A 15,335-nucleotide genomic window follows, 5' to 3' on the forward strand; every position below is an offset into this window, starting at 1 on the left:
CTATTCAAGCTGGAAAATTTCTCACCACAGTTCTTTGACACAGTAACCATTGTTTTGGGCTTTTAATGCATTTTATTTTGTCACTTTCCTCCTTTTTCTTACATCATTAAAAGTCATTTAATTCATCCTACAAATAGTAATTATCTCCTATGCAAAGAACCCTGATAGCTTAGTGAATTATTAATTTGGTGCCTAGCTGCAAGGTCAGTGGTTCAAATCTGCTAGCTGCTTCATTTGGAGAAAGATGAGACTTTCTGCTCCCTTAATGATTTATAGCCTGGGAACCCTATGCAGAGTCACCATGAGTAGTAAACGACTTGGTGGCACACAACCACCATCTTTTATTTGCCAGCAGCTATGCTATTTGCTGGTACCCCTGTTCCCCCCACCCCACATCACTAATAGCAGACACCAGAACAAACTTGAAACTACAGATACTGACTCACTCAGACTATAAAGAGAATCCTAGCCATACTCCCTGATACCTGCTTCTCAAATCCTCTTCAGCTACTAAGTATGGCAGAGTGCAGGTGTTCCTCAGCCAGCCTGCAATGGAATACAGTTATCCCAGAAGTCAGAGGGCGAGGAAAGTGCCAAAGGGCTCAACACTGGGGACATAATAATGCCATGTTGTTGTTGTTAAGTGCCGTCGAGTCGGTTCCGACCCATAGCGACCCTGTACAGGGTTTCCGAGGGTGTAAATCTTTACGGGAGTAGAAAGCCTCATCTTTCTCCCGCGGAGCGGCTGGTAGTTTCGAACTGCTGAACTTAAGGTTCGCAGCCCGATTCGTAACCACTACGCTACCAGAGCTCCATAGTGATTTAAATTCTCTCACACACAAATATCATTTTAACTGCTTTGTGCAGATATGTGTGCAGTCCCATTGATTGCTGACAAAGACGTCATTTTCTCTTTGGAAAGGCAAGTACCCCCTTCACCTGCACTGTACTCCAGAGCCTTGGACCCTGACTCATGTATGTGATGGTGGACCGGCCTTCTGGGAGCGCATATGCTGGAAGGACAGGTGGACAGAACAGTACTGCAAGGCCAGCAGTGAGATAACTTTACGGCTGGAAATAAAAATAATTAGCAGCTGAAGCATACCATCTAACAGAAGGGGTAATTAGTCTACAAATTTCTAGTCATGTATTTAGCAGATCATTAAGGAAGATGTAGTTTGTACATTTTGTTTAGTATTTTATTTACCTTGAATGGAAAAAAAAAAATATCCAGCAAAGGTGAGATGAGCAGCGGCGGCTATGAGAGGTGAACAAGAGCCACATTGTCTACTCTGCTGTAAATGATATAATCCATCTTACATGCCCAAATCTCAAAGTATCATTTCCTAATGTTGTATCAGTAATTCTGCTCTGACACATATGGGGTCACCATCAGTAGGAAGCAACCCCACATCTACCCACATCTAACATTTTAAATGTTTTTCCAGCAGAAATGAGACCATCTTTCTGCTCCTTGCTGTTTTCTATGAGAACTTGTCAGTCTACTGTTTTCTCTCTGGTTTAAGGCTTTCAATAATAGTTGTGTAATGTTGTATAAATGCATTCACTATCAACAGTGTTGTTATTGGGAGCCAACCGAATATATTTCAACTCATAGTGACCCCATGTGACAGAGTAGAGCTTCCTTGTAGAGTTTTCTAGAATGCCATTTTTAGGGGCGCAGACGGCCAGGTCTTTCTTCTGTGGAGATGCTGGGTATGTTTAAATGACCAACTTTTTGGTTAGCAGCTAGGGCTATTTCACCACCAGAGTTCTAGATATTTGTTTGATTTGTACCATCACCAGCTTCAGAGATTACTATTAGTTTATTATTTGTTAATTTTATTGTTGTTATTAAGTGCCGATGAGTCAATTCTGACCCATAATGACCCTGTATAGGGTTTCCAAGGAGCAGCTGGTGAGCTTGAACCACTGACCTTGCAGTTCAGATGACTTTGCAGTCTGATACATTATCCCACAGCGCCACACCAGAAAATGTTGCTATGTCAATATTTAATTTGCATTCCCTTGGTTGCTTTGGAAATTGTACTATTTTTTCTGTTGTGTAATGAACTCATTGCATTTTCTCCTTTCTGATATGATTATCCATACCCTTGTCCACTTCCCTATTGAGATCTTAGTAATTTTGTTGTTACTGATTTTGTAGGACTGTCCTACACTATGAAGATAATATCTGTATGTCACATTGAATGTATTTTTCTCCCAAAGTAGCTTGGATGTTTCTTTTACATTTTTGTTTCTTATATTTATAATGAGGAGCTCTGGTAGGGTAGTGGTTACAAGTCAGGCTGCTAATCTCAAGGTGAGCAGTTCAAAACCACCAATGATTCTGCAGGAGAAAGATGAGGCTTTGTGCTCCCATAAAGATTTACAGCCTTGAAAATCCTATACAGGGTTGCTATGTGTTGGAACTGACTCCATGACGCATAACCACCACCAGCCATTTTTGTAATGTTGCGAATATGGTCCCTGTGTTCTCTTACTATAACTTTTCATGTTACAGATCCCTTTGCATCCAGAAGTTTAATAAATAGGCACATGAATTTCCTTGACATTTTTAATGTGTTACCATTTTTAAATGCATTTTTCATATTTAGAGCTGTCTACATTTTGCAGCCACGTTAAATTATTTTAATCCGATAATACAGTTATTTTACTGAGCTGGCATAGAGCTCAGCTAGCCACACGGTGGGAGCAGTTCAGGGGGCAGAGAAGACCTGGAAGGGGAGGAAGAGAAGTGGTTGGTTGAGGAACCTTGGACAGCTGGTGGGATGGCATCTCAGATGCTTCTCTGACAGAACTCATGAAACGAGCCCACTGTAGGTAATCAAGCAGGGCTACAGTGTTGTTGTTGTTGTTGTTAAGTGCCATTGAGTCAGTTCTGACTCATAGTGACCCTGCCTAGGGTTTCCAAGGAACAGCTGGTGAATTTAAAGCAACCTTGCGGTCCAGTGCTTAATGTACAGTGCCACACCAGGACTCCCTTCATAGCCATGATACTGGCTCTCATTTTCAGTGTTGATATGCCGTTTTCTGGTAAAATCACTTTATGTAATTAAGAATCAGGAGGTTAAAAGATTGTCACACAAACAACAGTACACAGTCAGTGTGTGGATGTGACTAAACAAAAGGAAGGTGTGAAGAGGCTGAATCTGGAGAAGTGTTACCTATTCCAAACAAGGTTCACTTTTTTAGTCTCAAAGTTTTTAATGTATGTCTATCATCTGCCAGGAATAGTACGAAAATGCCAGGCCTAATAAGGACCAAGATGAACCCAGTCTAACAGGGAGAGCAGGCTTTCCTCAAGAGCCTCTGTGTCTCTCTGGAGCACTGTGCTCTCAGGCCCAGTTTAACTTCCCCTTAGGATGAAGCCTTCCTTGTGGCTCAGCCCTTGGTGATTCCTCCTCCACTGAATTCCTTCAGCTTGACCAGTGCCCCTCACTTGGCACTTATGATGATTGTTGTTGTTGTTAAAGTGTCGAATTGGTTCCGACTCATAATGAACCCTGTATAGGGTTTCTGAGGAGGGACTGAGGAGGTGGGTTTGAACTGCTGACCTTGTGGATAGTTGTTCCGTGTTTATCCTGTAATGCCACACCAGGACTGTTAGATGCCATCAAGTTGGCCTTAACTGAGTGCTTACCCAGCTGTGCCCCCAGGACTTCTTTCAGGCTACAGTAACATTAAACCCCCATACCCAAACCCCTTGCCACCGAGTTGGTTCCAACCCCATACAACAGGTTAGAACCATACCATAGGCTGGAAATCATTATGGAAGCTGACTACCAAAAAGGGGGGGTGGGCTTCAGAAAGTTTGTGTGGAAAAAATCCATCATCTTTTAATTCAATTTATCCATAAACTTTTTGAAGCTCCCTTATATCTTTCTCCCGTACAGTAGGTCCAAACTGTCAACCTTTGGTCTAACAATAGAGCATCTTAACCATGGCACCACCAGGTCTCTGGTGGCTACGGTGTTAGCTATGAAAACTCATGCTTGCTTGGGCCAAGCTACTGCCCCATGCACACCAGTGCTCCTGTATCTCCCTCCATACTCTTCTCTGTAACTCGTATGTCTCTAGTAGTCTTCCAAGGGGTGGTGACAGGGACAGCTTTCCAGGAAGGAGCTTGTCTTTGTGATCCTGTGGTTATAAAGATGAGGCCAGGGCACTGCAGGAATAGGGAGAGAACACCCACCAGAAGACCAGAATCACAGCTGGCCATGGCAGAAAGTTCCTGCCCTTTCTTGGAAATGGGAACATGAGGATTCCAAGGCCATGTTGTGCTCAAACACCACAGCTACTGACGTGCTTCAGATCAGACTGCAGCATTGTACAGACACAATGTTCCAACCAGACTTCCTCAGGAAATGCTTGCAGACTCAGTGTGGGCTGTTTGATTTCGCTTATTTTTAAAAGACTTTTAATGAATCTTTTCTGTGGCTAATTGGCCTACCCAGCTATTTCCAGGATAGTTCCCTAAGGAGAGTGAGAGGATCAGGAGTCTTCTGGGAAACCTTGCATCAGTGGTTTGTTCTGTCAGTTTTCATGATGCTTCTAGAAGCCAAGTACTATATGAACTGGGCCCTAGAGTTCTGTACCTATTTGCTATGCAGTTTACACTTAGCAAGTTAATCCAGAGCTCTGTAGTCTCCAGCCCTTTATTCACATGGCAAGGATAGGGCCCTCAACTGCCTTACCATGCCAACCAGTTGCCAGGGAGTTGAAAAGTCAGGAGTTAAGAGTTGATTTGCGAGCAGGGACATGACGGGCATTACTGAGAGGAGTGGAAGAGTAGAGGTGGTTTGTAAGGACAGTCCATCTGTGTGCTGCATGCAGGGGAGCCAGCCGAATGCTGGTGAGGGACTAAGCTAGAATCACCACAGAGAACCAAGAATGAAGCATGACTTAGATGTATTTTAAAGGGGTTTTAGCAGAACTTGACTTCCTGTACATTTCTCACATAAGGAAGTCAAAAGGACTTCCCATGAGGATGGAGATCTGGCTAGCTCTGCAGAAATGTGGATAAAATGGCAGAAACTGATTCAAGGGAGATCTCAGATTGAATGACACTGGCCTCCTCTAGGAACTACAAAAGCCAGTGCTTATTTCTAGCTTCGTAACTTTGTTCAAATCAAATATCCTACCAGTGTTTCCATTTCTCACCTTTATAGGTTCAGCTCTAACCATCTCTTAAAGCCTCACTCAATTCTGACTTCCTTGATTAGCGCTGAGCTTGAAGTGATGCTGTAACTTCTGAGTGGACTATCCAATACCGATGATATTATAATGATGTGTCTTACAACGTTACCATATTTCACATCTACAGAGGGCTTGTACACTGAGCTAGCTCATCAGGGAAATGGGTTAGAAATTCTCCTGAGGAAATAGGATCAGAAACTGAGACTCAGGTAATATCAACAGAAATGCTCTTTGAGTTCACAACAATGCATAAGGTTTTCAATAAAGACTTACTTCAGTCTGAAATCACACAAGAACAAGAAGCATTAATAGACTAGCCAGTCACTGTGTGATTGAATGCTGAAAGGTTGCTGAAGTATTGTGTTGGGAAGAAAGAGAGGGGAGAGATTGCGTGCGAACGAGGTGACATATTTGTGACATGGTGATTTCATTCCACTAGTTAATTTTCTAGTATTTTTGAGAGAGTCATTTTAATTTTTATTTAACTCTTCTTGAGGATGGTTTAATTATCACTCCCATGTGCTTTTTACACCATTCTTAGTATAGCTGTTAGCTGCTATCCAGTTGGCTCCCAATTCATGACAATGTTATGCACAATGGCCAGAATGCTGCTTGGGACCTGCGCTAGCCCCTTGTGATCCGTAGTGTTTTCATGATCTGATACCGGATGTAGATCATCAGGCCTGCTTTCCTCTCTGAAAGCTTTTCCGAAACCTGTTTAGCACTATCCAACAGCAAAATGCAAGCCTGCGCTGATAGACCGGTGGTGGGTGGGCATGAGGTACCCAGGTAACGACCTAGAAGGCAAGAATTCTACCCCTGAGCCAATGCCATGTTTTTAAAGGCACCAATACTACACTTTACAAGGAGCCCTGGTGATGCAGTGATTAAAGTGTTCTGCTGCTAACAGAAGCTCAGTGGTTTGAACTCACCAGTCACTCCGTGACAGAAAGATGTGGCAGTCTGCTCCCATAAAGACTGACAGCCTTGGAAACCCTGTGGCACAGTTCTGTCTACTCTGTCCTCTTGGGTTGCTGTGGGTCTGAAACAGTTTGATCCTAAACGCTGAAAACATTAATGGGCTCATGAACATAAAGTACATAGTGCTTTCTATTCTACTATTGGGTGTTCAAAGGAACCCTGGTAGCATAGTGGATGACAAGCTGGACTGCTAACCAAAAGGTCATCAGTTCAAATCTTCCAGATGGTCTGCAGGAGGAAGATGAGTCTTTCTGCTCCTGTAAAGAATTACAGCCTTGGAAACCCTCTGCAGGGTCGTTATGAGTCGGAACCGACTTCACAACACACAAGCACCACCACCATCCCTAGTTCTGGTATGGCACCATAGGACAATCACTCGGCCACAGGTTAGCAGTTTAAACTCATCACCCAATCTTTGGAAATGCTATACAGGGTTGCTATGAATCAGAACCAACTCTATGGCACCTAACAACAACAACAACAACAGCAACATATTACTATCTAACTAGCAGACAAGACATTGAAGTCTGACAAGTAGAATGAAGATTAGAACTCACCATGTCTCATTTCTATCCCTTCGTTAATGCTGTTTACAGCAAAGAGGGAGAATACAAACTACGACCCACATAGCCTAAAGATGAGGCGTTTCTGGCCATTCCTAAGATGATAGTGCCATCCACTGTGTCTTTCAAAGTGAAGTTGCTCTTGGTCTTTCCATTTTCAGAACTCACTCTTCTGAAGCCTGTGTGCATTTGACATGAGTGCTAACGTGCTTTTGGCCATTGCACAAACTGTTTCCTTGTGATTTGAAACAACTGAACAGAAGGCTCTAGCTCTGATCTGGGCCAGAAGGAATTGTGAGTTTGGAGTTCCGTATCTGGAGACATAAAAGACTCAAAACAAGGGGAAGTACTGAGATCTGCAGAGGGCTGTGTGGGCATTAATACCCTAAGTTTGACAAAATAACCTTCAAAAGAAGGGTGGAAGAAAGATTTCTTGGAAGCACTAGTCTGGAGGAGATACAAATATAAATACTGTTCAATGCTTTATATACATTACCTTGGAACATTTCAATAGTGATTTCCTAGAGGAGTTAGGTGTCCTTCTTATGCATCTCTGATGTTGGAAAATGTTTCTCGTGAATCTGTGCATATGAGAGGCTCCAAAAATATGTGGAAATATTTCATTATCTTTCAAGTCCACTTTCCCACATGCTTTTTGAAACCCTGCTGTATGTCTAAGTATGTATCAGGCACTGGACAGCCATTTGCAAATTCAGCATCTCCAAAAATGGGCTTCTCACATCTACTCCCCTTCAATCTTTCGTATCTCAACTAATGGCTACTCAATTTTGGTTATACCCTCAACCAAAATGTGCTTCTCACACCTTCAGACATTCATTCTTCTCACACCTTCAGACATTCATTCTGATCCAAGCCACTGTTACCTGTTGGCTACTCCTGGAAGCAGCAGTTAAAGAAATCAAATGATGTATTGCATTAGGCAAATCTGCTAAAAAGAACCTCTTTAAAGTTTTCAAGAACAAAGAAATCAGTTTGAGGACTAAGGTGCACCTGACCCAATCCGTGGTATTTTCAGTCACCTAATATGCATGTGAAACACTGTACAGGGTCGCTATGGGTCTGAACCGACTCGACGACACTTAACAACAACACATATGAATGTGAAAGTTGTACATTGAATAAGGTAGACCGTAGAAGACTCGATGCATTTGAATTATGATGTTGGAGAAGAATATTAAAAGTACCGTGGACTGCCAAAAGAACAAACACATCTGTGAGGGAAGAAGTACAGCCAGAATTCTCTTTAGAAATGAGAATGGTGAGACTTTGTCTCTCATACTTCAGATGTGTTATCAGGAGGGCCCAGTCCCTAGAGAAGGACATCATGCTTCGTAAAGTGAAGGGTCAACGAGAAAGAGGGAGACTCCTCCCAATGAGATGGACTGACACAGTGGCAGCAGCAATGAGCTCAGATGTAGCAGCAACTATGACGATGGTATGGGAGCAGGCAGTATTTCATTGTATTGTGCATAAGGTTGCTATTAGTCAGAACCAACTCAAGGGTACCAAACAACAATAACAAAAAGGTTATTGCAACACCCTCCTAATTTTCTTCCCTACCATCTGTTCTCAAGACAGAAGCTTGTGACCTCAAAATTAAGTGTGGGTAAGAATTAGTTAATGTGAACCATAAAGTCTTGGGTTGAGGTCACCCGTCATTCCATGGGAGAAAGATAAGACTTTCTGCTCCTTCAAAGAGTTAAAGTCTCAGAAACCCTATACAAGGTCACTATGAGGTCAACCACACTTAACAACAACAATATGAATTAGTTGGGAGTCCCTGGCTAGTGTAGACACTTAATGCATTCAGCTGCTAACTATAAGGTGAAAAGATTTAAACCCATACAGAGGTGCCTTGGAAGAAAACCTGGCAATCTGCTTCTGAAAACTCAGCCCTCGAAAGCTCTAGCATAGTTCTACTCTGCTAGACCAGAGTCCGCATGAGTTGGAATCAACTAAATGACAATTGGCTTTTAAGAATTAGCTGTGAGAATATTTCTATATATCTAGGAAAGATTATGCACCCACAACCTTAAACCTGTCTCAATGTGCATGATATTGAAAAAAGAAAATGGAGCCTACGGGTGCTTCATAGTTTGTAGATGGAGCAGCCATTTGATGGTTCATTCACTGAAACAAGCAATTCAGAATTCAGTATATATGTGGAATGGTAGCTGGGGAAATAGGGTTCACTTAGAACAGGTTTCAGTACCCTGTACAGGGTCGCTATGGGTCGGAACCGACTCTACGGCACTTAACAACAACAACAACAAGGTTATCCAGGTAAAGGTTATCTCAGGGTTTAGAACTCAGAACAGTTCTGGGTTGGGAATACAGAATGGTTCATTTGTTATGTCTTACTGGCTGTGTTATCCTTGAGAAGTCATTGAAAGCCCGTAGATTCTCACTTATCTCATCATTAAAATAGTGATGAAGGTACCTATTTGGCACAAATACTGTGTTTATTGTTGTTAAGTGACAAGGAGTCAGTATGAACTCATAGCAACCCTGTATAGGGTTTCTGAAGTGCTGTTGGTAAGTTTGAATCACTGTCCTTGACATTAGCAGTCTAATGCTTATCCTACAGTGCCATATCAGAAATACTGTAGGAATTGAAAATAACATATATAAGATTCGTATTATAGTGCTTAAGGAGCTCTGGTAGCACAGTGGTTATGCATTGGACTGCTAACTACAATGTCAGTAGTTTGAGTCCACCAACTGCTCCAAGGGAGAAAGATGAGGCTTTCTGTTCTTTTAAAGGTTTACAGCCTCAGAAACCCTGTTCTGGGTCACTATGAGTTGGAACCAACTTGATGACACATCACTACCACCGTCATTATATTGCTTAGGTACCTCTGTACGATAAGCGCTAGACCGGGAATCACAAGATGGTATTAGTGGTTACGAATCGGGCTGCGAACCTTAAGGTTAGCGGTTCGAAACTATCAGCCGCTCCGTGGGAGAAAGATGAGGCTTTCTACTCCCGTAAAGATTTACACCCTCGGAAACCCTGTACAGGGTCGCTATGGGTCGGAACCGACTCAACGGCACTTCACAATCAAAATCAATAACTAATGGTAGAAGTGGGTTTTTGGCCTCTACCACTCGACGACTGCCGTCTAGTCAGTTGTGACTTAACATGGTAGATAGATAGACAAACAGGAAGCTCTCATCAAGTTGTCTCCAACACGTAACGCTTTTGTACAACAGAACAAAATGTTGCCTGGAACTGGGTCATTCTCATACTTACTAGTGTGTTCCAGTCCATCTTTCTGAGGGTCTCAGTCGCCCTTGCTGTCCCTCTACTTCACCAAGCATGATAAAGTAGCAGCTGTTTAGCAATTGTATTCTTTATATGACATGCCCAAATCGAGCAAGTCTATTGTGATCCATACGATTTTCATTGGCTGTGGATTGCTAGGCCTGTCTTACTTGGGAAGCTCTGTTGAACCTTGACCACCTTACATGACCCTGCTGGCATTTGAATTACTGGTGGCATAGATTCCAGCAGCACAGTCGCACACAATATCAGTCACCACAGGATGGTAAACTCAGACAGGTGGTGATTTTGCCTTTAGTAGTGTGGTTATTGGTAGGTTGTTGCTGTTAGGTGTCTCATAGGACCCTGTTGTAGGGTTTCTGAGGAGTTGAACTGCTGAGCTAGCAGTTCAAACTGACCTTCCATTATCCTGAAGCACCACACCAGGACTCATCTGTACTCTCATTGGTGATGCATAGAACAGAGTCAATATCCACTGGTAGGTGGATCCATGGATATTGACAAGATTCCATACACACCCAAGGAGAGTACATAGGCGGAGTAGAGAGACAAGCTTCCAGAATCAGTAAACAAGTCAACTGAGCTTAAAGGCCTGTCCAGAGACAGCGTTATAGAGCAACCAGTGAGCCTCACGAAAAATTGTTCTTCCTGACAATTCTAGCTAGGGAGTATCTCGGCCCCTTGAAACCATTTCCATGTGAAACAGTACCTGCATTGGGAGTAAAGCTAGCAGAGTTCAAGCCTAAGCATGAGAACACCTCCACATCCCTGTATGCTGTTGCTCCAATTCCTACTTGGTATGTGACTTGAACTCTGGGCTTGCACCTTCATTTAAAAGAAGGCAGCGGATAAGAAAGAAAAATGAGTGAGAACTTGGTTTTTCTTCTTCTTCTTCTTTTTTTTTTTTTATTATTATTTAGAACTTGCTTTTTGCGGGAGGTCTATACAGATGGGAACAGTGTTTGAGGAACCTAAGGAGCTAGGAGAGTAGGAAACCTGACTTCTCTTTTTAAAGTGGTGCTTGTATTGTATTTGTTTATTTGCTTTTGCCTTTAGTAATGTTCCTTCTTAGTCTTCTAGCTGACCTCTTGAGAAATGGTGTGATGGGTCTTCTGTGTGCATCTTGGCAAGCAAGTAAAGGATAGGGTGGGTGGTATTGCAAGTCCCCCTGGATTACATGGTGCCCACTAATGGAATATAGAGAACTTAGATGGGAACACAAGCACTACTGAAGAATCTACCATCAAAGCTCTCAGCTCCCTCTGTTTGCTGTGTCATAGAGAGACTTACCCCTTAGAGGATGTTGAAGGATGTTACTTTCATGAAGAGTTATTTTAAGACTATAATCTAAAAGTTGCCTTTAAGAACAAATTCTTCATTCTTGATCTAATTTGAGTTGTTACAAATACAATGGATTCCTAGTGTGGTGTTGTAGAATCAGCACTGGACAGTGAACCATAAGGTCAGCAATTCAAACCCACCAAAAGCACCTTGGAAACCCTATACAGCATCGCTATGTGTCAGAACCAACTCAATGGCACTTAACAACAGCACTAACATACATACAATGGCATCCCTGGGTGGTGTCAGTGATAACTTGAGGTGCAACTAGCAGGTTTGTGAGGTTAGAGTCCAGTCAGAGGCAGCTCAGAAGAAAGACCAGGTGATCTGCTTCTGAAAAGGAAGCCATTGAAAACCCTATGGAAGGGGGATTTTTGCTAAGAGATTGCTGGGTTTACGTTAATGGGGGTGTAGTCATTTGTACATTTGGAGTTCTGGTATGGCACTGCAGGATAATGTGCTGGACTGCAAGATCTGTTTGAGCCACAAGGTCAGCATTTCAAATCTACCATTCACTCCTTGGAAACCCTATAAAGAGTCTCTTATGAATTGGAACTGACTAGGTGGCATTTAACAACAACAACAACAACAATCTTTTGTAAAAGAATAACTACAAAGGTTGCCCAGCATGAAGAATGTCATCAATGTTATGGAATGATGCATGTAAAAATTGGTGAATATTTTATTGTATGCCCTCATCACAATTTTAAGAAGGAAAGAAAGAGAAAGGAGGAAGAAAGAAAGGAAAGAAAGAACAAAAACTTAATGAGCACAGTTGTACTCTGACACCCAGGGGTCAGATGAGTCTGAACTGACTCCAGGAATACTGGTTGTTTTATATAAACAACATCCACATTTCTAAAGTAATGGGTCTTTGGATGAATTCGTTTGTTATAAAGTGATGGATTTTTTGAAATTGTGTTCAACCTAGTATTTTAAATCTTTGAACGATTTTGGTAATTCCTATCTAGAATTCCTTGCTGGTTATTTTTATATTGTGTAGTTCTTAATGACTTTTGATGGGTTTTTTAAAATGATTCCTGTCAAGAGAATTTGAAAAATATTAGTCTCTCTTCTCCTCTCCTCTTGAGTCATTTTGCTCCCTTAGGAACCAAATACTAACATCTGTTTCAACAACAATTTTTCTTTTTCCCTTGCAAGAATATTTGCTTGTTATTGTTGGGTTTTGGGGGGTTGATTTGAATTTTATAATGGTAAGAATATTGTGAAGCCTGTTTTAGAAAAGTAAAACCCATCAATAGAATTCCTTGAAAATGAAACAAAATATAACAATATGACAGAGGAAACTTGGTTGTTGTTATATGCTGTGGAGTCGGTTCCGACTCATAGTTACCCTGTACAGGGTTTCTGAGGCTATAAATCTTTATGGGAGCAGAAAGCCTCATCTTTTTCCCACAGAGCAGCTGGTAGTTTCGAACTGCTGACCATGAGATTAACAGCCCAATTCATAAGCACTACGCTACCTGTGAAGCCTGTTTTAGAAAAGTAAAGCCCAACAATAGAATTCCTAGAAAATGAAACAAAATGTAACACTATGAAAGAGGAAACTTGGCACAGGTCACATTTGGAGGAAACAGTAGCCTTAAATGTATAATGTCCATTTGAGCAATGTCGGACAGCATGTACATCTGTGGGCCATAAGGTTAAAATAGAGTTCAGAAATCCCAGTGGGAGAACATAGAAGGACAGTGTCTCACCTGCATCTCACCCGCTCCCAGCTCCTGCACCAGCTCCAGCACTGGGTGGCAGGTGAAGGGGGTTTCAGTGCCAACTGTGCTGCCTATCCCATTTTGCTTGCCTAAGGCAGGCACTTTGCAGATGCCTCTGGAGCCATTGAGGGGGGTGACCTGTGTAGATTCTCTTGGGGTGTTTGGCTCTCAGGTTGCATAGGTGGTGGGAGGAGGAACAGGAGGTGAAGGAGGGGTGGGTAGGGCTGGAGGAGTTTAGGGCCCATTACTGGGGGTATGAGCCCTGGTGTAATGCTGCAGGATCAGCATTGGACTGGTAACAGCAAGATTAGCAGTTCAGACCCACTGGCCACTCTTGGAAAACCTACACAGGGTTGCTATGAGTCAGAACGGACTCCGTGGCACACAACAACAATAACTGGGGGCGTGGATGGCAGGCAAAAAAGGAGTAAGGGTGCCTGTGGTGGCAGGCAACCAGCTGGACAGCGAGTGTGCGCTGAGTGCGGGCTGGGCAACCACTCCATAGGATCTGCAGCAGCTGAGACAAAGTTTTTGCGTGTTCTGTGGTGGCGCAGGTTCTGGTGACCCTCCTGAGTGGATTTATCCTATATATTATGTGGTGTTCGCACAACGTCTACATCACACTGTGTCCTTTTTCACAGAATGTATCATGGACACTAGGTGATGCATACCTGTATGTAATAACCTATCAATGTTTCCCAGGTAGCTTTCATATAAGAAACATATTTTGAGTTTGCTATGAACTCATTTTTAAATCATCTTTTGCAGTGTTCTGGGACCAGCCGTGACCTTCAAAGTGAACCCCAATACCCAAAACGTGACAACTGCAGATGTTGCTAAGGCAGCAGGTAAGGCGATTTTCACACACACATACACACACCAGTCAGTGGAGAGAAAGGTAAGCAATACAAAACAACCTGGAAGAAGTACATACACAGTTTCCCCTGGATGATTGATATGTAATGAAGAAGACAGTACCAGGTTAGTGGCAGGAGGGGAAATTGCAGTGTACCATCCTAGAGTTAATTAGCACTGCCTGGGACTTCATTGTTTGGAGAGAGACTGGATGAAAGTGAATTGTGGACGTGGCTTCACATTGCAGACAGGAGACCACAGTGCCATATGTGTGAGAGAAAAAAGGCTAGCTTTTGAAAACGCAAAGATTTGGTGTCTGTAGTAGTTCCAGTGTGAACACATAAACACAATTGTGCTTTGAGGTTTGTCATTTGGTACTGACCAAGAAGCATACACTGATTTTACTTATATTCATCATAGCTCAGGATCTGGAAGGCTTAAATAAAACTTTGGGTCATCAGTTACTGGTCATTCCTAATCATGGAATGATTATTGATGAAGCTTTGCTATCTGTCATTAATTGGAAAACAGCAAACACTCTACTAAGAACAAAATGTGGTGGTGGAAAAAGATTTGCCTTTTCCTGTATCTCAAATTAGTTTTTGGGTTTATTGAAAATTTCTGTGAAATGTGTTAGATGGTCTTTCTGCCTAGTAAGAACCTAAAGAGAACAGAAGCTTACTTTGTTGGTTTTCAGTACTTTGGAATTACTTTCTAATATTTTATAATCACTTATGTGATTGAGTTAAATAGGCATTGACACCATCAAGCAGAAATCAACTGTTTTAACAGATCTTTTACTGAAATGTTGTTGTTTTTGTCCCAACATACAGTGCCGAAATATTCTGGGGTATTTAAAATATTCAGTACTCATTAACTGAGGTTTCACTTTGTCAGCATCATGTTATCTAAAGTTTCTGTATCTGGTCTTATTAAATAACGCCTAACTTAGCTATGGTGTGGTCCTGGTGTGGCACTGTGGGCTAATGCATCAGACTGCAAAGTCGTTTGAACTGCAACATCCGTGGTTCAAGCTCACCAGCTGCTCCTTGGAAACCCTATACAGGGTTGCTATGGGTTGGAATTGACTCGATGGCACTTAACAACAACAACAACAACATAGCTAGTGTGGTATCCTGGTGTGGTGCTGTGGGTTACTGCACTGGACTGCAAGGTTGGTTGTTCAAGCTCACCAGCTGCTCCTTGGACACCTTATAATATATGGTCGCTATGAGTCAGAACCAACCTGACAGCACTTAACAACAACAACAACGTAGCTATTGCACTCCTAGCATCGCACTGTAGGATCAGCACTGGATTGCGAACCACAGGATCAGAAGT

At 42.4% G+C, this 15,335-nt stretch overlaps 1 protein-coding gene across 1 annotated transcript in view; it reads left to right on the plus strand.

The window, feature by feature from the left end:
• Window positions 1–15,335, plus strand: part of PTPRN2 (protein tyrosine phosphatase, receptor type, N polypeptide 2) — a 1,341,366-nt gene that overhangs the window by 386,613 nt on the left and 939,418 nt on the right. Inside the window, exon 10 of the mRNA XM_006874435.1 lies at window positions 13,908–13,987. Coding sequence (XP_006874497.1) covers window positions 13,908–13,987 — 80 coding nt within the window. The remainder of the gene's footprint in view (window positions 1–13,907; window positions 13,988–15,335) is intronic.

The sequence above is a fragment of the Chrysochloris asiatica genome, unplaced genomic scaffold (genome assembly GCF_000296735.1).
Source record: "Chrysochloris asiatica unplaced genomic scaffold, ChrAsi1.0 scaffold00277, whole genome shotgun sequence".
Taxonomy (NCBI): domain Eukaryota; kingdom Metazoa; phylum Chordata; class Mammalia; order Afrosoricida; family Chrysochloridae; genus Chrysochloris; species Chrysochloris asiatica.